This window comes from Rhinoderma darwinii, unplaced genomic scaffold, assembly GCF_050947455.1.
Source record: "Rhinoderma darwinii isolate aRhiDar2 unplaced genomic scaffold, aRhiDar2.hap1 Scaffold_41, whole genome shotgun sequence".
Classification (NCBI taxonomy): Eukaryota; Metazoa; Chordata; class Amphibia; order Anura; family Rhinodermatidae; genus Rhinoderma; species Rhinoderma darwinii.
Window position 1 is genome coordinate 512,660 of NW_027463673.1, and position 23,231 is coordinate 535,890.

The 23,231-nt window shown below is 40.3% G+C and overlaps 2 protein-coding genes across 2 annotated transcripts in view; one reads left to right on the forward strand and one right to left on the reverse strand.

Moving 5' to 3' along the window:
- LOC142709493 (calpain-1 catalytic subunit-like) overlaps positions 1-6,519 on the forward strand; it is a 15,809-nt gene extending 9,290 nt beyond the window's left edge. Inside the window, exon 8 of the mRNA XM_075848468.1 lies at positions 6,428-6,519. Coding sequence (XP_075704583.1) covers positions 6,428-6,519 — 92 coding nt within the window. The remainder of the gene's footprint in view (positions 1-6,427) is intronic.
- A 5,212-nt stretch (positions 6,520-11,731) lies between these two features.
- LOC142709494 (general transcription factor II-I repeat domain-containing protein 2A-like) lies at positions 11,732-13,157 on the reverse strand. Its single transcript, XM_075848469.1, has 2 exons — positions 12,801-13,157; positions 11,732-12,646 (listed from the first exon to the last, which is right to left on the reverse strand). The coding sequence occupies exons 1-2, from the start codon at positions 13,155-13,157 to the stop codon at positions 11,732-11,734; spliced, it is 1,272 nt and encodes a 423-aa protein (XP_075704584.1).
- Positions 13,158-23,231: the final 10,074 nt, after the last annotated feature.

Consider the following 23,231-nt stretch of genomic DNA (forward strand, 5'->3'; position numbering starts at 1 on the left):
GCCTGAGGGTCAGCTCACCGGCTGCATATCCAATAGCGATAACATATCACAGACTAGGAATGTAGCGCTCTACAGTATCACAGATGAATGGCTTAGATACACCAGTGACTAGTATAATTATACATAGGGGGCAGTATTATAGTCGTTCTATTCTTGTATATAGGAGCAGTATTATAGTAGTTATATTCTTGTATATAGGAGCAGTATTATAGTAGTTATATTCTTGTATATAGGGGCAGTATTATAGTGGTTATATTCTTGTATATAGGGGGCAGTATTATTGTAGTTATATTCTTGTATATAGGAGCAGTATTATAGTAGTTATATTCTTGTATATAGGGGGCAGTATTATAGTAGTTATATTCTTGTATATAGGGGCAGTATTATAGTAGTTATATTCTTGTATATAGAAGCAGTATTATAGTAGTTATATTCTTGTATATAGGGGGCAGTATTATAGTAGTTATATTCTTGTATATAGGGGCTGTATTATAGTCGTTCTATTCTTGTATATAGGAGCAGTATTATAGTAGTTATATTCTTGTATATAGGAGCAGTATTATAGTAGTTATATTCTTGTATATAGGAGCAGTATTATAGTAGTTATATTCTTGTATATAGGGAGCAGTATTATAGTAGTTATATTCTTGTATATAGGGGCAGTATTATAGTAGTTATATTCTTGTATATAGGGAGCAGTATTATAGTAGTTATATTCTTGTATATAGGAGCAGTATTATAGTAGTTATATTCTTGTATATAGTAGCAGTATTATAGTAGTTATATTCTTGTATATAGGAGCAGTATTATAGTAGTTATATTCCTGTATATAGGAGCAGTATTATAGTAGTTATATTCTTGTATATAGGAGCAGTATTATAGTAGTTATATTCTTGTATATAGGGGCAGTATTATAGTAGTTATATTCTTGTATATAGGAGCAGTATTATAGTAGATATATTCTTGTATATAGGGGCAGTATTATAGTAGTTATATTCTTGTATATAGGGGCAGTATTATAGTAGTTATATTCTTGTATATATGGGCAGTATTATAGTAGTTATATTCTTGTATATAGGGGGCAGTATTATAGTAGTTATATTCTTGTGTATAGGGGGCAGTATTATAGTAGTTATATTCTTGTATATATGGGCAGTATTATAGTAGTTATATTCTTGTATATAGGGGGCAGTATTATAGTAGTTATATTCCTGTATATAGGTGGCAGTATTATAGTAGTTATATTCTTGTATATAGGGGCAGTATTATAGTAGTTATATTCTTGTATATAGAGGCAATATTATAGTAGTTATATTCTTGTATATAGGGGGCAGTATTATAGTAGTTATATTCTTGTATATAGGGGGCAGTCTTATAGTAGTTATATTCTTGTATATAGGGGGCATTATTATAGTAGTTATATTCTTGTATATAGGGGGCAGTATTATAGTAGTTATATTCTTGTATATAGGGGCATTATTATAGTAGTTATATTCTTGTATATAGGGGGCAGTATTATAGTAGTTATATTCTTGTATATAGGGGGTAGTATTATAGTAGTTATATTCTTGTATATAGGGGCAGTATTATAGTAGTTATATTCTTATATATAGGGGCAGTATTATAGTAGTTATATTCTTGTATACAGGGGCAGTATTATAGTAGTTATATTCTTGTATATATGGGCAGTATTATAGTAGTTATATTCTTGTATACAGGGGCAGTATTATAGTAGTTATATTCTTGTATATAGGAGGCAGTATTATAGTAGTTATATTCTTGTATATATGGGCAGTATTATAGTAGTTATATTCTTGTATATAGGGAGCAGTATTATAGTAGTTATATTCTTGTATATAGGGGCAGTATTATAGTAGTTATATTCTTGTATATAGGGGGCAGTATTATAGTAGTTATATTCTTGTATATAGGGGGTAGTATTATAGTAGTTATATTCTTGTATATAGGGGCAGTATTATAGTAGTTATATTCTTATATATAGGGGCAGTATTATAGTAGTTATATTCTTGTATATATGGGCAGTATTATAGTAGTTATATTCTTGTATATATGGGCAGTATTATAGTAGTTATATTCTTGTATACAGGGGCAGTATTATAGTAGTTATATTCTTGTATATAGGAGGCAGTATTATAGTAGTTATATTCTTGTATATATGGGCAGTATTATAGTAGTTATATTCTTGTATATAGGGGGCAGTATTATAGTAGTTATATTCTTGTATATAGGGGCAGTTTTATAGTAGGTATATTCTTGTATATAGGGGCAGTATTATAGTAGTTATATTCTTGTATATAGGGGCAGTATTATAGTAGTTATATTCTTGTATATAGGGAGCAGTATTATAGTAGTTATATTCTTGTATATAGGAGGCAGTATTATAGTAGTTATATTCTTGTATATAGGGGGCAGTATTATAGTAGTTATATTCTTGTATATAGGGGAAGTATTATAGTAGTTATATTCTTGTATATAGGGAGCAGTATTATAATAGTTATATTCTTGTATATAGGAGCAGTATTATAGTAGTTATATTCTTGTATATAGGAGCAGTATTATAGTAGTTATATTCTTGTATATAGGGGCAGTATTATAGTAGTTATATTATTGTATATAGTGGCAGTATTATAGTAGTTATATTCTTGTATATAGAGGCAGTATTATAGTAGTTATATTCTTGTATATAGGGGGCAGTATTATAGTAGTTATATTCTTGTATATAGGGGGCAGTATTATAGTAGTTATATTCTTGTATATAGGGAGCAGTATTATAGTAGTTATATTCTTGTATATAGGAGCAGTATTATAGTAGTTATATTCTTGTATATAGGAGCAGTATTATAGTAGTTATATTCTTGTATATAGGAGCAGTATTATAGTAGTTATATTCTTGTATATAGGGGCAGTATTATAGTAGTTATATTCTTGTATATAGGAGCAGTATTATAGTAGTTATATTCTTGTATATAGGAGCAGTATTATAGTAGTTATATTCTTGTATATAGGGAGCAGTATTATAGTAGTTATATTCTTGTATATAGGAGCAGAATTATAGTAGTTATATTCTTGTATATAGGAGCAGTATTATAGTAGTTATATTCTTGTATATAGGGGGCAGTATTATAGTAGTTATATTCTTGTATATAGGAGCAGTATTATAGTAGTTATATTCTTGTATATAGGGGGCAGTATTATAGTAGTTATATTCTTGTATATAGGAGCAGTATTATAGTAGTTATAGTCTTGTATATAGGAGGCAGTATTATAGTAGTTATATTCTTGTATATAGGGGCAGTATTATAGTAGTTATGTTCTTGTATATAGGAGCAGTATTATAGTAGTTATGTTCTTGTATATAGGGGGCAGTGTTATAGTAGTTATATTCTTGTATATAGGGGGCAGTGTTATAGTAGTTATATTCTTGTATATAGGAGCAGTATTATAGTAGTTATAGTCTTGTATATAGGGGGCAGTATTATAGTAGTTATATTCTTGTATATAGGAGCAGTATTATAGTAGTTATATTCTTGTATATAGGGGCAGTATTATAGTAGTTATATTCTTGTATATAGGAGCAGTATTATAGTAGTTATATTCTTGTATATAGGAGCAGTATTATAGTAGTTATATTCTTGTATATAGGAGCAGTATTATAGTAGTTATATTCTTGTATATAGGGGCAGTATTATAGTAGTTATATTCTTGTATATAGGAGCAGTATTATAGTAGTTATATTCTTGTATATATGGGCAGTATTATAGTAGTTATATTCTTGTATATAGGAGCAGTATTATAGTAGTTATATTCTTGTATATAGGGGCAGTATTATAGTAGTTATATTTTTGTATATAGGAGCAGTATTATAGTAGTTATATTCTTGTATATAGGAGCAGTATTATAGTAGTTATATTCTTGTATATAGGAGCAGTATTATAGTAGTTATATTCTTGTATATAGGGGCAGTATTATAGTAGTTATATTCTTGTATATAGGAGCAGTATTATAGTAGTTATATTCTTGTATATAGGGGGCAGTATTATAGTAGTTATATTCTTATATATAGGGAGCAGTATTATAGTCGTTATATTCTTGTATATAGGAGCAGTATTATAGTAGTTATATTCTTGTATATAGGGGGCAGTATTATAGTAGTTATATTCTTGTATATAGGGTCAGTATTATAGTAGTTATATTCTTGTATATAGGGGGCAGTATTATAGTAGTTATATTCTTGTATATAGGGGCAGTATTATAGTAGTTATATTCTTGTATATAGGGGCAGTATTATAGTAGTTATATTCTTGTATATAGGGGCAGTATTATAGTAGTTATATTCTTGTATATAGGGGCAGTATTATAGTAGTTATATTCTTGTATATAGGAGCAGTATTATAGTAGTTATATTCTTGTATATAGGGGGCAGTATTATAGTAGTTATATTCTTGTATATAGGGAGCAGTATTATAGTAGTTATATTCTTGTATATAGGGGCAGTATTATAGTAGTTATATTCTTGTATATAGGAGCAGTATTATAGTAGTTCTTGTATATAGGAGCAGTATTATAGTAGTTATATTCTTGTATATAGGAGCAGTATTATAGTAGTTATATTCTTGTATATATGGGCAGTATTATAGTAGTTATATTCTTGTATATAGGAGCAGTATTATAGTAGTTATATTCTTGTATATAGGAGCAGTATTATAGTAGTTATATTCTTGTATATAGGGGCAGTATTATAGTAGTTATATTCTTGTATATAGGGGCAGTATTATAGTAGTTATAGTCTTGTATATAGGGAGCAGTATTATAGTAGTTATATTCTTGTATATAGGAGCAGAATTATAGTAGTTATATTCTTGTATATAGGAGCAGTATTATAGTAGTTATATTCTTGTATATAGGGGGCAGTATTATAGTAGTTATATTCTTGTATATAGGAGCAGTATTATAGTAGTTATATTCTTGTATATAGGGGGCAGTATTATAGTAGTTATATTCTTGTATATAGGAGCAGTATTATAGTAGTTATAGTCTTGTATATAGGAGGCAGTATTATAGTAGTTATATTCTTGTATATAGGAGCAGTATTATAGTAGTTATATTCTTGTATATAGGGGCAGTATTATAGTAGTTATATTCTTGTATATAGGAGCAGTATTATAGTAGTTATATTCTTGTATATAGGAGCAGTATTATAGTAGTTATATTCTTGTATATAGGAGCAGTATTATAGTAGTTATATTCTTGTATATAGGGGCAGTATTATAGTAGTTATATTCTTGTATATAGGAGCAGTATTATAGTAGTTATATTCTTGTATATAGGGGGCAGTATTATAGTAGTTATATTCTTGTATATAGGAGCAGTATTATAGTAGTTATATTCTTGTATATAGGGGCAGTATTATAGTAGTTATATTTTTGTATATAGGAGCAGTATTATAGTAGTTATATTCTTGTATATAGGAGCAGTATTATAGTAGTTATATTCTTGTATATAGGAGCAGTATTATAGTAGTTATATTCTTGTATATAGGAGCAGTATTATAGTAGTTATATTCTTGTATATAGGGGCAGTATTATAGTAGTTATATTCTTGTATATAGGAGCAGTATTATAGTAGTTATATTCTTGTATATAGGGGGCAGTATTATAGTAGTTATATTCTTATATATAGGGAGCAGTATTATAGTAGTTATATTCTTGTATATAGGAGCAGTATTATAGTAGTTATATTCTTGTATATAGGGGCAGTATTATAGTAGTTCTATTCTTGTATATAGGAGCAGTATTATAGTAGTTATATTCTTGTATATAGGGGGCAGTATTATAGTAGTTATATTCTTGTATATAGGAGCAGTATTATAGTAGTTATATTCTTGTATATAGGGGCAGTATTATAGTAGTTATATTTTTGTATATAGGAGCAGCATTATAGTAGTTATATTCTTGTATATAGGAGCAGTATTATAGTAGTTATATTCTTGTATATAGGGGGCAGTATTATAGTAGTTATATTCTTGTATATAGGGTCAGTATTATAGTAGTTATATTCTTGTATATAGGGGGCAGTATTATAGTAGTTATATTCTTGTATATAGGGGCAGTATTATAGTAGTTATATTCTTGTATATAGGGGCAGTATTATAGTAGTTATATTCTTGTATATAGGGGCAGTATTATAGTAGTTATATTCTTGTATATAGGGGCAGTATTATAGTAGTTATATTCTTGTATATAGGGGGCAGTATTATAGTAGTTATATTCTTGTATATAGGGAGCAGTATTATAGTAGTTATATTCTTGTATATAGGGGCAGTATTATAGTAGTTATATTCTTGTATATAGGAGCAGCTGTGATTTCATTTTTTTCAGTGATGTCATTTTGTGTATTGTCTTTGCAGTCGCAGCATGCGCCCTCCTGGCTCCGCTCCCTGCTCCACCTGCGCTTCCAGAACCCCGCCCTTTACGCTGGTTGGCTTCAGTTTACATCTAATGGCTCGTCCTACAACGGTCTGTCTCGTTGGGGCTGTTCCACACTTCTAGTCATTATCGGTCTTACTGATCTTTCACAAAATGTGTCCCTGAATTTCCCTAATTTTTCGGCCTCCGCGAGAGTGTTGTTGTCATCCCAGTGGGGTCACAACCGAGGTCAAGCGCTTCAGGACAGCGTGCCGCTTGCGCCAGGGGAAGCTGTACTCCTCCGCCTCATACTGGAATGAATCTTATCCACTTTAATAAAGGTTTTTTTCTCTTTTTTTTGTGTTACGCAGCAATATTTCATCTTTTATATCTGTTTTTTTGTTGTAAAATTGGTGCAGTGACCAGGCCCGGTGCAGGATTCTCCTAGACGAGGCCCACGCTGCCCAGCGCCTCTCCTGTCCATTCTAGCGCTCCTGTTATTGGCAGTGACTACTCCTATCTCTGGAGTCTCCGCAGTGGTGTCATTATATGCAGTTCACTAAACCAGCCACAAGGTGTCCCTGTAGACCTCTACCCTCCGGTCATGTATAAACCTGGCGGCAGCATTTCACCTATTAATCCAGCGATCGCTGGGGGCGGTGGCTGAACGATCATTGTTCTGTAGCGTATAATTATCTTCTCCGTCGCTCTGTTTCTTTAGTTTTCCGTTTTTTAGTGTTCCCGCACCGTATACTAATGAGCATAGGAGTCCTATCTTCATTCCTCAAGCCTTTCTGAGTTCACCCCGCCTCCTTACTTTTGATTGACAGCTCCTCACCTCCGCCCAGCTCACCCGAAATCCAGCGCTTGCGCATCAATGTCCTGGTTCGTGCGCACAACGGGACACCATAGCGCCGCATGCGCAGTAACTGGATTTGAGGGCCGGACGGGAAAGGTGTGGGACTTACATGAGTGGCGCGTGCGCTCTATATGAGACGAGATTTCAGGGTCGGTCAGTTTTTGGCGGTGGGCGGCATCAGAAGAACGAGATTGCGGATTATTCCCATAAAAGGCGTGAGATGTTTGCAGAACGTTATTTACGGTGGGAGGAGGAGTTTAGGGGAGGGGATAAGCGTGGGGTGAGCAGCGTTCTATAGGTGACCTGCCGCTTCCCTGTCACGCGCAGCGCACTTCTCACGTCTTGGTCAAAATGCTTTTTTTTTTTGCTGCGCTTTGCAATGAAAACCGCAGCATTTTTCCAGGTATTTGCGATCACGGATATTTACCAGGTTACACTTTACATCGCAGTATTATCGCCGCACGTCCGCCGCCGCTTCCTTCTACCTGTACTGTCACTGTATGAAAATGGAGGCAGGAGATATCCTGCGGGGGGCGCTCTATTATAGCATCGTACAAACCAGAAATACATCCATGTGCCTGAGAATAATCGCCGACCACCATCCCCACCCGTACCACAACCACATACCCTCTATATACCACACCCTGACATCTACTTACCCCTATATACCACACCCTGACATCTACTTACCTCTATATACCACACCCTGACATCTACTTACCCCTATATACCACACCCTGACATCTACTTACCTCTATATACCACACCCTGACATCTACTTACCCCTATATACCACACCCTGACATCTACTTACCTCTATATACCACACCCTGATATCTACTTACCCCTATATACCACACCCTGACATCTACTTACCTCTATATACCACACCCTGACATCTACTTACCTCTATATACCACACCCTGATATCTACTTACCTCTATATACCACACCCTGATATCTACTTACCTCTATATACCACACCCTGACATCTACTTACCTCCATATACCACACCCTGACATCTACTTACCCCTATATACCACACCCTGACATCTACTTACCTCTATATACCACACTCTGATATCTACTTACCCCTATATACCACACCCTGACATCTACTTACCTCTATATACCACACCCTGACATCTACTTACCTCTATATACCACACCCTGACATCTACTTACCCCTATATACCACACCCTGACATCTACTTACCCCTATATACCACACCCTGACATCTACTTACCCCTATATACCACACCCTGACATCTACTTACCTCTATATACCACACCCTGACATCTACTTACCCCTATATACCACACCCTGACATCTACTTACCTCTATATACCACACCCTGACATCTACTTACCCCTATATACCACACCCTGACATCTACTTACCTCTATATACCACACCCTGACATCTACTTACCCCTATATACCACACCCTGACATCTACTTACCTCTATATACCACACCCTGACATCTACTTACCTCTATATACCACACCCTGACATCTACTTACCTCTATATACCACACCCTGACATCTACTTACCTCTATATACCACACCCTGATATCTACTTACCCCTATATACCACACCCTGACATCTACTTACCCCTATATACCACACCCTGACATCTACTTACCTCTATATACCACACCCTGACATCTACTTACCCCTATATACCACACCCTGACATCTACTTACCTCTATATACCACACCCTGACATCTACTTACCCCTATATACCACACCCTGACATCTACTTACCTCTATATACCACACCCTGACATCTACTTACCCCTATATACCACACCCTGACATCTACTTACCTCTATATACCACACCCTGACATCTACTTACCTCTATATACCACACCCTGACATCTACTTACCTCTATATACCACACCCTGACATCTACTTACCTCTATATACCACACCCTGATATCTACTTACCTCTATATACCACACCCTGATATCTACTTACCTCTATATACCACACCCTGACATCTACTTACCTCCATATACCACACCCTGACATCTACTTACCCCTATATACCACACCCTGACATCTACTTACCTCTATATACCACACCCTGACATCTACTTACCTCTATATACCACACCCTGACATCTACTTACCCCTATATACCACACCCTGACATCTACTTACCCCTATATACCACACCCTGACATCTACTTACCCCTATATACCACACCCTGACATCTACTTACCCCTATATACCACACCCTGACATCTACTTACCTCTATATACCACACCCTGACATCTACTTACCCCTATATACCACACCCTGACATCTACTTACCTCTATATACCACACCCTGACATCTACTTACCTCTATATACCACACCCTGACATCTACTTACCTCTATATACCACACCCTGACATCTACTTACCCCTATATACCACACCCTGACATCTACTTACCTCTATATACCACACCCTGACATCTACTTACCCCTATATACCACACCCTGACATCTACTTACCCCTATATACCACACCCTGACATCTACTTACCTCTATATACCACACCCTGACATCTACTTACCTCTATATACCACACCCAGACATCTACTTACCCCTATATACCACACCCTGACATCTACTTACCTCTATATACCACACCCTGACATCTACTTACCTCTATATACCACACCCTGACATCTACTTACCTCTATATACCACACCCTGACATCTACTTACCCCTATATACCACACCCTGACATCTACTTACCTCTATATACCACACCCTGACATCTACTTACCTCTATATACCACACCCTGACATCTACTTACCTCTATATACCACACCCTGACATCTACTTACCTCTATATACCACACCCTGACATCTACTTACCCCTATATACCACACCCTGACATCTACTTACCTCTATATACCACACCCTGACATCTACTTACCTCTATATACCACACCCTGACATCTACTTACCTCTATATACCACACCCTGACATCTACTTACCCCTATATACCACACCCTGACATCTACTTACCTCTATATACCACACCCTGACATCTACTTACCCCTATATACCACACCCTGACATCTACTTACCCCTATATACCACACCCTGACATCTACTTACCCCTATATACCACACCCTGACATCTACTTACCTCTATATACCACACCCTGACATCTACTTACCTCTATATACCACACCCTGACATCTACTTACCCCTATATACCACACCCTGACATCTACTTACCTCTATATACCACACCCTGATATCTACTTACCTCTATACCCTCTATATACCACACCCTGACATCTACTTACCTCTATACCCACATACAGTGAAGGAAATAAGTATTTGATCCCTTGCTGATTTTGTACGTTTGCCCGCTGTCAGTCATGAACAGTCTAGAATTTTTAGGCTAGGTTAATTTTACCAGTGAGAGATAGATTATATATATATAAAAAAAAGCAGAAAATCACATTGTCACAATGATATATATTTATTTGCATTGTGCCCAGAGAAATAAGTATGTGACCCCCTACCAACCATTAAGAGTTCAGCCTCCTCCAGACCAGTTACTGCTCCAAATCAACTTGGTGCCGGCATTATAGACAGCTCTTACATGGTCACCTGTATAAGAGACTCCTGTCCACAGACTCAATGATCAGTCTGACTCTAACCCAGGGGTGGTCAAACTTTTTGACTCGCGGGCCACAATGGGTTCTAAAATTTGACAGAGGGGCCGGGCCAGGAGCATTTGGAGGGAGTGTTTGGGCCGGATATACTAGTGTGTGCAAACCTCATAGCACAGTAAGAACACTACAACCCAATTTATTAACTGTCTTTCAAATGTGAAAAATAGCCCTTATCAGTTAATAAATTTGTCTCAAGGAATATGCAAGATATGGCATTTACATACTATTTCGCAGATACTGGGAGGAGGAAATGTCAATAGATTAAAATAACATACGCACTGTGATTTATCAAGATTGCGTCTGTTCTTAATAAGTTTCAATCGAAGGTGCAAAGTTAAAGAAATCAACATTTATTGAAAAATGGAATCACTTTCAACATTCAAAACATATTATTACACAACGAAATACTCAAGCTCAATAATATCTACTTGTGTTAAACTCCGCAAAATCATGGATGGATTGTCCTGACCGCGCGCTCTACAAACTCGCCACGGACACCCTCGCCTTCACGCGCAAACAGTACACGTGTATCGTTGCCAAGCACACAGACATAGGCTGTATTAAATATCCTACCTGCAGCTGAAAATGTCAATTAAGAGCGATGTGCGGCGTGTTAATTAAGCTACTGTACCGCTGCTGTGCGTAAATGCGCATTGCTCTTAATTAAAAGACGCACTTCCAAACTTTCCATATGCATTTTTTCATAACACAGCAGAAAAACTCCTCATTTCAGTGGGATCAGTGTTGTTGGTCTCCATTTTTTGCCAGTGCATCAAAGTCTGGAGTTCGTTTTGTTGTGGCAATTCTCAGGACAGATCTGAGGTGTTGGTCAGTTAACTTGGATCTGTGATGGGCTTTGTTGATTTTCATGACGCTAAACGTCTGCTCACACACGTAGGTCGAGCCAAACAACACCAGCATCTTTTGCGCCGTCCTCCGGAGGTTTGGAAACGCGGTCTCGTTAAGTGAAGCGTAAAAGTCATTCAGTTTAAGAGACTTGAACTTCTCCTTTGAGACGGAGTCAGACTGAAGATCGATCAGTTCCAATTGCAGCTCCTGCGGTGCTGATTCGGGGTCTTGTGACAGGGGACAGGACACCAGTTGAAGTGACTTGTCAATTTTTTCAAAATCACAGAACCGACGGCAAAATTCTCTGTGCAGATCGTCCAGTGATTTGCAGTATTTCTCCGCATTTCGGGCGGCCTCTTTCTGCACGGCTAGTGTGGGGAAATGTGCGAAAGATTTGTTTGACATTTGCCTGGAGAATAAAACCAGCTTGGATTTGAAGGCTCTCACATTTGTGTACATGTCGTGCGCAAACTGATCTTTCCCCTGTAGCTTCACGTTCAGCTCATTCATGTGTGAAAATATGTCCACAGCAAACGCAAAGTCACAAAGCCAGTTTGTGTCGCTCAGCTCGGGGAATTCTTCGGATTTCCCCATTAAATTAAAAAATGAGCGAATCTCGTCTTTGAGCTCCCAGACTCGTTGAAACACTTTCCCCAAACTTAACCAGCGGACGCGAGAGTGGTAAAGTAGGTCCTGGTGATCCGCATTAGTTTCTTCCAGGAACGTAATGAACTGACGATGATTAAGTCCCCTTGCTCGTATGAAGTTAACAAGTTTTACAACTGGATCCACGACGTGACTAAGCTGCAATACAGACTTACACAGAGACTCCTGATGTCTGATGCAGTGAAGTAAAATAACATCCTGGTCAGGGTTTTCTTCTTTCACTTTATCCTGGATTCTTTTCAGCAGCCCGATTGTTTTTTCCAGTTAAATTTGGCGATCCATCCGTGGTGACATTGGCAAGTTTACTCCAAGGTAGCTTCATTCTCTCGATGACAGCAGACACCTGTTCATATAAGTCCTCTCCTCGCGTTTTCCCTTTCAGTGATTCCATGCTCAAAAGCTCCTCCGTTATCTCAAAACTGTCGTTAATCCCTCGGATAATAATTAGGAGCTGAGCAGTGTCTTTTATGTCGTTACTTTCATCCAGTGCTAGTGAATATAACTTAAAGGACTCCGCCTTTTTGTTTAACTCGCTGACTATATCTTCGTCAATCAGTTCCACGCGGCGAGTCACTGTCCTGCGTGCTAAACTGATTTTTTCAAACTTGGCTTTGCTCTCCGGACACAAGAGACCTGCTGTCTCTACCATGCACTCTTTCAAAAACTCGCCTTCGGAGAAAGGCTTGCTAGCCTTTGCTAATTTGAATGCCAGCAAATAACTTGCCTTGGTACTTGACTCTTGAATTGCAGTTTGTCGGTGAAAAAAGTTCTGTTGACTCTGTAAATGAGCTGCCAACCTCTGAGCAGTAGCCGCCCGTTCTTGTGTTGACTGCTTGCTAGCATAGTTTGCATGCTTCGTGGCAAAGTGACGGCTGATATTGTACTCTTTGAAAACCGCAACATCTTCTTGGCATATCAGACATACAGCCGTTGATCGGACTTCAGTGAAGAAGTATTTTGTTGTCCACTCCTTATTAAACACTCGGCATTCGCTGTCCACTTTCCTTCTCTTTGGTCCGCTCATTTTCACAGAAGGGCTTAATGGTGACGTGAAACGAAGTGAAAATGAAAGTGAAATAAAGAGAAATACGCGCCACATTAACAACGGTCAATGTGTTTTGAGTGCGCCATCTATTGGGAAAACGTGGGCATTGCAGGGAAAGGGGAAAAAAAAGGAGGTTTTTACTATAATTTGGACAAGTTCGGCGGGCCGGATTAAAAAGCCTAACGGGCCGTATGTGGCCCGCGGGCCGTAGTTTGCCCATGTCTGCTCTAACCTCTACAACATGGGCAAGACCAAAGAGCTTTCTAAGGATGTCAGGGACAAGATCATAGACCTGCACAAGGCTGGAATGGGCTACAAAACCATAAGTAAGACGCTGGGTGAGAAGGAGACAACTGTTGGTGCAATAGTAAGAACATGGAAGACATACAAAATGACTGTCAATCCACATCGATCTGGGGCTCCATGCAAAATCTCACCTCGTGGGGTATCCTTGATCCTGAGGAAGGTGAGAGCTCAGCCGAAAACTACACGGGGGGAACTTGTTAATGATCTCAAGGCAGCTGGGACCACAGTCACCAAGAAAACCATTGGTAACACATTACAATCCTGCAGTGCCCGCAAGGTCCCCCTGCTCAAGAAGGCACATGTACAGGCCCGTCTGACGTCTGCAAATGAACATCTGGATGATTCTGAGAGTGATTGGGAGAAGGTGCTGTGGTCAGATGAGACTAAAATTGAGCTCTTTGGCATTAACTCAACTCGCCGTGTTTGGAGGAAGAGAAATGCTGCCTATGACCCAAAGAACACCGTCCCCACTGTCAAGCATGGAGGTGGAAACATTATGTTTTGGGGGTGTTTCTCTGCTAAGGGCACAGGACTACTTCACCGCATCAATGGGAGAATGGATGGAGCCATGTACCGTCAAATCCTGAGTGACAACCTCCTTCCCCCCACCAGGACATTAAAAATGGCTCGTGGCTGGGTCTTCCAGCACGACAATGACCCGAAACATACAGCCAAGGCAACAAAGGAGTGGCTCAAAAAGAAGCACATTAAGGTCATGGAGTGGCCTAGCCAGTCTCCAGACCTTAATCCCATCGAAAACTTATGGAGGGAGCTGAAGATCCGAGTTGCCAAGCGACAGCCTCGAAATCTCAATGATTTACAGATGATCTGCAAAGAGGAGTGGGCCAAAATTCCATCTAACATGTGTGCAAACCTCATCATCAACTACTAAAAACGTCTGACTGCTGTGCTGGCCAACAAGGGTTTTGCCACCAAGTATTAAGTCTTGTTTGCCAAAGGGATCAAATACTTATTTCTCTGTGCACAATGCAAATAAATATATATCATTTTGACAATGTGACTTTGTTTTTTTTTTTTATATAATCTATCTCTCACTGGTAAAATTAACCTAGCCTAAAAATTCTAGACTGTTCATGTCTTTGACAGGGGGCAAACTTACAAAATCAGCAAGGGATCAAATACTTATTTCCTTCACTGTATATACCACACCCTGACATCTACTTACCTCTACACCCTCTATATACAACACCCTGACATCTGCTTACCTCTACACCCTCTATATACCACACCCTGACATCTACTTACCTCTACACCCTCTATATACAACACCCTGACATCTGCTTACCTCTACACCCTCTATATACAACACCCTGACATCTACTTACCTCTACATCCTCTATATACCACACCCTGACATCTGCTTACCTCTATATACCACACCCTGACATCTACTTACCTCTATACCCTCTATATACCACACCCTGACATCTACTTACCTCTACATCCTCTATATACCACACCCTGACATCTACTTACCTCTACACCCTCTATATACCACACCCTGACATCTACTTACCTCTACACCCTCTATATACCACACCCTGACATCTACTTACCTCTACACCCTCTATATACCACACCCTGACATCTGCTTACCTCTACACCCTCTATATACCACACCCTGACATCTACTTACCTCTACATCCTCTATATACCACACCCTGACATCTACTTACCTCTATATACCACACCCTGACATCTACTTACCTCTATATAAAACACCCTGACATCTACTTACCTCTATATACCACACCCTGACATCTACTTACCTCTACACCCTCTATATACCACACCCTGACATCTACTTACCTCCATATACCACACCCTGACATCTACTTACCTCTATATACCACACCATGACATCTACTTACCTCTATATACCACACCCTGACCTCTACTTACCTCTATATACCACACCCTGATATCTACTTACCTCTACACCCTCTATATACCACACCCTGATATCTACTTACCTCTATATAAAACACCCTGACATCTACTTCTATATACCACACCCTGATATCTACTTACCTCTACACCCTCTATATACCACACCCTGACATCTACTTACCTCTATATAAAACACCCTGACATCTACTTACCTCTATATACCACACCCTGACATCTACTTACCTCTATATACCACACCCTGACATCTACTTACCTCTACACCCTCTATATACCACACCCTGACATCTACTTACCTCTACACCCTCTATATACCACACCCTGACATCTACTTACCTCCATATACCACACCCTGACATCTACTTACCTCCATATACCACACCCTGACATCTACTTACCTCCATATACCACACCCTGACATCTACTTACCTCTATATACCACACCCTGACATCTACTTACCTCTATATACCACACCCTGACATCTACTTACCTCTACACCCTCTATATACCACACCCTGACATCTACTTACCTCCATATACCACACCCTGACATCTACTTACCTCCATATACCACACCCTGACATCTACTTACCTCCATATACCACACCCTGACATCTACTTACCTCTATATACCACACCCTGACATCTACTTACCTCTATATACCACACCCTGACATCTACTTACCTCTATATACCACACCCTGATATCTACTTACCTCTATGCGGGCGGGATTGGAGGTGACAGGAGGGGGGGCCGCGGCCATCTTCCCTCCCCCTGTCTTCAACGACAAGGCCGGATGTGAGGGCGGGACCGGAAGTGACGGCCCTCTCCGGCGCCGATGTTCTGGGCGCCGGAGGAGCTCATCAAACGGAGGAGAGGACGCCATGCCCAGCCCGCAGGAAGATGCGGACTGGCTCGAATAGGAAGATGCGGTCGCCTCCTGCTGGAGCAGGGAGGCGTGCGGCGGAGACCGGAAGTACCCGGTCCGGGTCTGCTGGTGACGTTGTGCCCCTTCCGGAAGGGGGGGGGGCAGTGGCCATCTTGCCTCCCAGTGGGAGGGGAAGAAGACTTGGAGAACAGCCTTGCAGAGGGGCATGGGAGCCAGGGCTGTCTTTCCTTTTATGCCACGCCAGAAGTGGGTGGCAGTGCGTTGGACAGGCCGGTGACGGCTGGGCCTAGGATTGCATCGGCCAGGATGTCGGACAACCACGGGGAGAGAGTGTTGCCGGACCACCACCCCCCTGGAACGCCGCGATTGACAGCAAGAACTTCCGGATCTGTGGATACGGCCTCTGGGAGGTCACCTCAGGGACGGCCGGGTGAGTCTACCACTGATGTGGTGTCGGGGATGGGTGGGGGGGATGTTTTCTGTGTCTCATATGCAAATGTTTTTTAAGGGTATGCAGGAATATTTCTCTAAAGGTATGGGGGATGTAGGGCAGTCTCCAGCGAGGGTGTGGGGCGCTGCTAGTGAGGTGTGTGGAAGTGCGGCTGCGCCGGTTGCGGGCGTCGTGGTGGAGGTGGATAAGGCTGTTGATGTGGGGACTGGTACATCCAAAAAAGTGGTGGAGGACGTGCGTTTGGCTGACGCGGCGAGGGGCGAGGTGTATGTGTGTTTTGAGGGCCCGCTTGGGGCGCATTTGAAGGCTGAGATTAGGGAGAAGATTTGGAAAGACGAATATGTGGAGATATTTTCTTTATTGCCATTGGAAAAGTTTAACTTGGACCGGTGGAAACCGGATGAGAGTAAGAAGGAGGAAGAAGAGTGGGGTCGTTATCGCTTGATTCCTCGGACGTTTGTGAATTGGCTTCAGGCCTTCGCTATTTTGGCTAGCGTGGTGGGTGAAAAGGCGCTGGAGAATTGGTCGGCGCTGTTTTGCTACATGGATTCCGTGGGGGAGGCGAACCGGGTATACGGCGGGAATGCCTGGTTGAGGTATGACGAGCAGTTTCGTCAGCGGAAGTTGGTGCGCCCGTCGTTACGATGGGATCACAAGGATATTAGTCTGTGGATGCGATTAATGTCGGCTCCAAAACAGGGGCAGCAGCCCTTTCGGGAGGCGGCCGGCGGGCAGGGGTCAGCAGCGGGTCGGTCAGCTTCCTCCGGGAAAGGATGTTGCTGGCAGTATAATGAGGGGCATTGCAAGTTCGGCCCAGACTGCAGGTACAAGCACGAGTGCTCCGGTTGTGGAGGCGCCCATGGGTTGTCCAGATGCTTCAGGAAGCATAAGGGCAGGCAGGGAGATGCTGAGCAGATGAGGGGCGACGCCGGTGAGGGGGGAAGGAGGCTTCCGTTTTTAGGGGCTATCCAAATAAAAAAGTGGCAGAGTTGTTGTTTCTGGGGTTTTTGGTGGGTTTTCGGATTCCTTGTACGTCGGCGGGACGTGATGGGGTGGTCTGTAATTTGTCGTCTGCTTTGGCGCGGCCTGATCTAGTTACGGATAAGCTGATGAAGGAGGTGGCTTTGGGTCGCATGGCTGGTCCGTTTTCTTCCCCGCCTGTTTCTGGTTTTCCCCGTTAGGTTTGATTCCTAAAAAGGAGGTGAATAAATTCCGCCTTATTCATCACTTGTCTTATCCGGAAGGCGAGTCGGTGAATGACGGCATTGATCCGGCCCTGTGCGCGGTCAGTTACACTTCCTTTGATGCGGCGGTTGTTTGGGTTCGCAGGTACGGGAAGGGCTCTCTGTTAGCGGAAACTGACATTGAGGCCGCTTTTCGTTTATTGCCGGTGCACCCGGATAGTTTTTGTTTGCTGGGATGTTATTGGCAGGAGGAATATTTTGTGGATTGTTGCCTCCCGATGGGCTGCTCCATTTCATGCGCTTATTTTGAGATGTTTAGCACGTTTTTGGAGTGGGTGGTCCGTCGGGAGGCGCAGGTGCAATCTGCCCTGCATTATCTGGATGATTTCCTGTTTATCGGGCCGCCGGGTACCTATGTGTGTGCGGGGTTGCTACATACGATGGAGCGAGTGGCAAAGGATTTTGGGGTACCCCTAGCGCTGGAGAAAACTGAGGGACCCACGACGGTCATCAAGTTTTTGGGGATAATGATTGATTCAGATAACATGGAGTGTCGCTTGCCTGATGATAAGTTGCTGGAGATGAGAGGGTTGGTGGCGAGTGCGCTGCGCAGGAAGAAGATACAGTTGCGGGACTTGCAATCCTTGTTGGGTCATTTGAATTTGTCGGATTATGCCCATGGGGCGGGTGTTCTGCAGGCGGTTGGCTGGTGCTACCGCAGGGGTGCATTCCCCTCATCATTTCATTAGGTTGTCGGCGGAATTGAAAGCTGATTTGTTGGTGTGGGGGGAGTTTTTGCAGACCTATAATGGGCGGTCGGTGCTCATGTATCAGCCGGTGTCTAGTGTGGACTTGGAGCTGTATACTGATGCGTCAGGTGCTTGTGGATTTGGGGCTTATTTCCAGGGGCAGTGGTGTGCGGGTTGGTGTGCGGGTTGGTGTGCGGGTTGGTGCGCGGGTTGATGCGCGGGTTGGTGTGCGGGTTGGTGCGCGGGTTGATGTGCGGGTTGGTGTGCGGGTTGGTGTGCGGGTTGATGCGCGGGTTGGTGTGCGGGTTGGTGCGCGGGTTGATGTGCGGGTTGGTGTGCAGGGGTTTGGCCAAGTGCATGGCGCGAATGTGGTTTCGTCTGTAATTTGGCTCTGCTGGAATTGTTCCCAATTGTGGTGGCTGCGGAGCTTTGGGGGGGATCGTCTGAGAGACCGGCGAGTGCGTTTTGTATGTGACAACTTGGGAGCGGTTCAGGCCGTTAATGCCCAGACGGCAAATTCTCCGCCAGTCGTGCGATCGTTGAGACATTTGGTGTTGAGGGGGCTGGTGTTGAATTCGCATTTTGTGGCAGTGCATATTCCTGGGGGGCTTAATTCAGTGGCTGATTCCCTTTCTCGTCAACAGTGGGACAGGTTTCGTCTGCTGGCGCTGGGGGAGGAGACTCATGGCCTTGCTTGCCCAGAGCATCTTTGGAAGGTGGTGTGATGATGGCGATGTCGCTCATTGGTAAGTCAGTTAGTGCGGTTACATGGAAGAGGTACAGTGCGGTATGGGAGGCTTTGGTGAAGGATGCGCAGGTGGGTAGTTCGGATCGGCCGGCGTGCTTGTTATACTTTATAGTGAATTCTTAGGCTGGGTTCACACAACCTCTATACAGGCGTAAACTATGCGTTTTACGCCTCAAATTACGCCCGAAAACACGGCTCCAATACGTCGGCAAACATCTGCCCATTGCTTTCAATGGGCTTTACGATGTTCTGTGCCGACGACCTGTCATTATGCGCGTCTCTGTCAAAAGACGGCGCGTAAAATAACAGCCTCGTCAAAGAAGTGCAGGACACTTATATACATTATATGCGGGACGCTTATATACATTATATACGGGACACTTATATACATTATATGCGGGACACTTATATACATTATATGCGGGACACTTCTATACATTACATGCGGGACACTTATATACATTATATGCAGGACACTTATATACATTATATGCGGGACACTTATATACATTACATGTGGGACACTTATATACATTATATGCGGGTCACTTATATACATTATATGCGGGACACTTATATACATTATATGCGGGACACTTATATACATTATATGCGGGATACTTCTATACATTATATGCGGGACACTTATATACATTATATGCGGGACACTTATATACATTATATGCGGGACACTTATATACATTATATGCGGGATACTTCTATACATTATATGCGGGACACATATACATTATATGCCGGACACTTATATACATTATATGCGGGTCACTTATATACATTATATGCGGGACACTTATATACATTATATGCGGGACACTTATATACATTATATGCGGGACACTTATATACATTATATGCGGGATACTTATATACATTATATGCCGGACACTTATATACATTATATGCCGGACACTTATATACATTATATGCGGGACACTTATATACATTATATGCGGGATACTTATATACATTATATACGGGACACTTATATACATTATATGCGGGACACTTATATACATTATATGCGGGACACTTATATACATTATATGCGGGACACTTATATACATTATATGCGGGACACTTATATACATTATATGCGGGACACTTATATACATTATATGCGGGATACTTCTATACATTATATGCGGGACACTTATATACATTATATGCGGGACACTTATATACATTATATGCGGGACACTTATATACATTATATGCGGGATACTTCTATACATTATATGCGGGACACATATACATTATATGCCGGACACTTATATACATTATATGCGGGACACTTATATACATTATATGCGGGACACTTATATACATTATATGCGGGACACTTATATACATTACATGCGGGACACTTATATACATTACATGCGGGACACTTATATACATTATATGCGGGACACTTATATACATTATATGCGGGACACTTATATACATTATATGCCGGACACTTATATACATTACATGCGGGACACTTATATACATTATATGCGGGACACTTATATACATTATATGCGGGACACTTATATACATTATATGCGGGACACTTATATACATCATATGCAGGACACTTATATACATTATATGCGGGACACTTGTATACATTATATGCGGGACACTTATATACATTATATGCGGGACACTTATATACATTATATGCGGGACACTTATATACATTATATGCAGGACACTTATATACATTATATGCGGGACACTTATATACATTACATGCGGGACACTTATATACATTATATGCGGGGCACTTATATACATTACATGCGGGACACTTCTATACATTATATGCGGGACACTTATATACATTATGTGCGGGACACTTATATACATTATATGCGGGACACTTATATACATTATATGCAGGACACTTATATACATTATATGCGGGACACTTATATACATTATATGCGGACACTTATATACATTATATGTGGGACACTTATATACATTATATGCGGGACACTTATATACATTATATGCGGGACACTTATATACATTATATGCGGGACACTTATATACATTATATGCGGGACACTTATATACATTATATGCGGGACACTTATATACATTACATGCGGGACACTTATATACATTACATGCGGGACACTTATATACATTATATGCAGGACACTTATATACATTATATGCGGGACACTTATATACATTATATGCGGGACACTTATATACATTATATGCGGGACACTTATATACATTATATGCGGGACACTTATATACATTATATGCCGGACACTTATATACATTATATGCCGGACACTTATATACATTATATGCGGGACACTTATATACATTATATGCGGGACACTTATATACATTATATGCGGGACACTTATATACATTATATGCAGGACACTTATATACATTATATGCGGGACACTTCTATACATTATATGCGGGACACTTATATACATTATATGCAGGACACTTATATACATTATATGCGGGACACTTATATACATTATATGCGGGACACTTATATACATTATATGCGGGACACTTATATACATTATATGCGGGACACTTATATACATTATATGCAGGACACTTATATACATTATATGCCGGACACTTATATACATTATATGCGGGACACTTATATACATTATATGCCGGACACTTATATACATTATATGCCGGACACTTATATACATTATATGCGGGACACTTATATACATTATATGCGGGACACTTATATACACTATATGCGGGACACTTATATACATTATATGCGGGACACTTATATACATTATATGCGGGACACTTATATACATTATATGCAGGACACTTATATACATTATATGCCGGACACTTATATACATTATATGCGGGACACTTATATACATTATATGCGGGACACTTATATACATTATATGCGGGGCACTTATATACATTACATGCGGGACACTTCTATACATTATATGCGGGACACTTATATACATTATATGCAGGACACTTATATACATTATATGCCGGACACTTATATACATTATATGCGGGACACTTATATACATTATATGCGGGACGCTTATATACATTATATGCGGGACACCTATATACATTATATGCAGGACACTTATATACATTATATGCCGGACACTTATATACATTATATGCCGGACACTTATATACATTATATGCGGGACACTTATATACATTATATGCGGGACACTTATATACATTATATGCCGGACACTTATATACATTATATGCGGGACACTTATATACATTATATGCGGGTCACTTATATACATTATATGCGGGACACTTATATACATTACATGCGGGACACTTATATACATTATATGCGGACACTTATATACATTATATGCGGGACACTTCTATACATTATATGCGGGA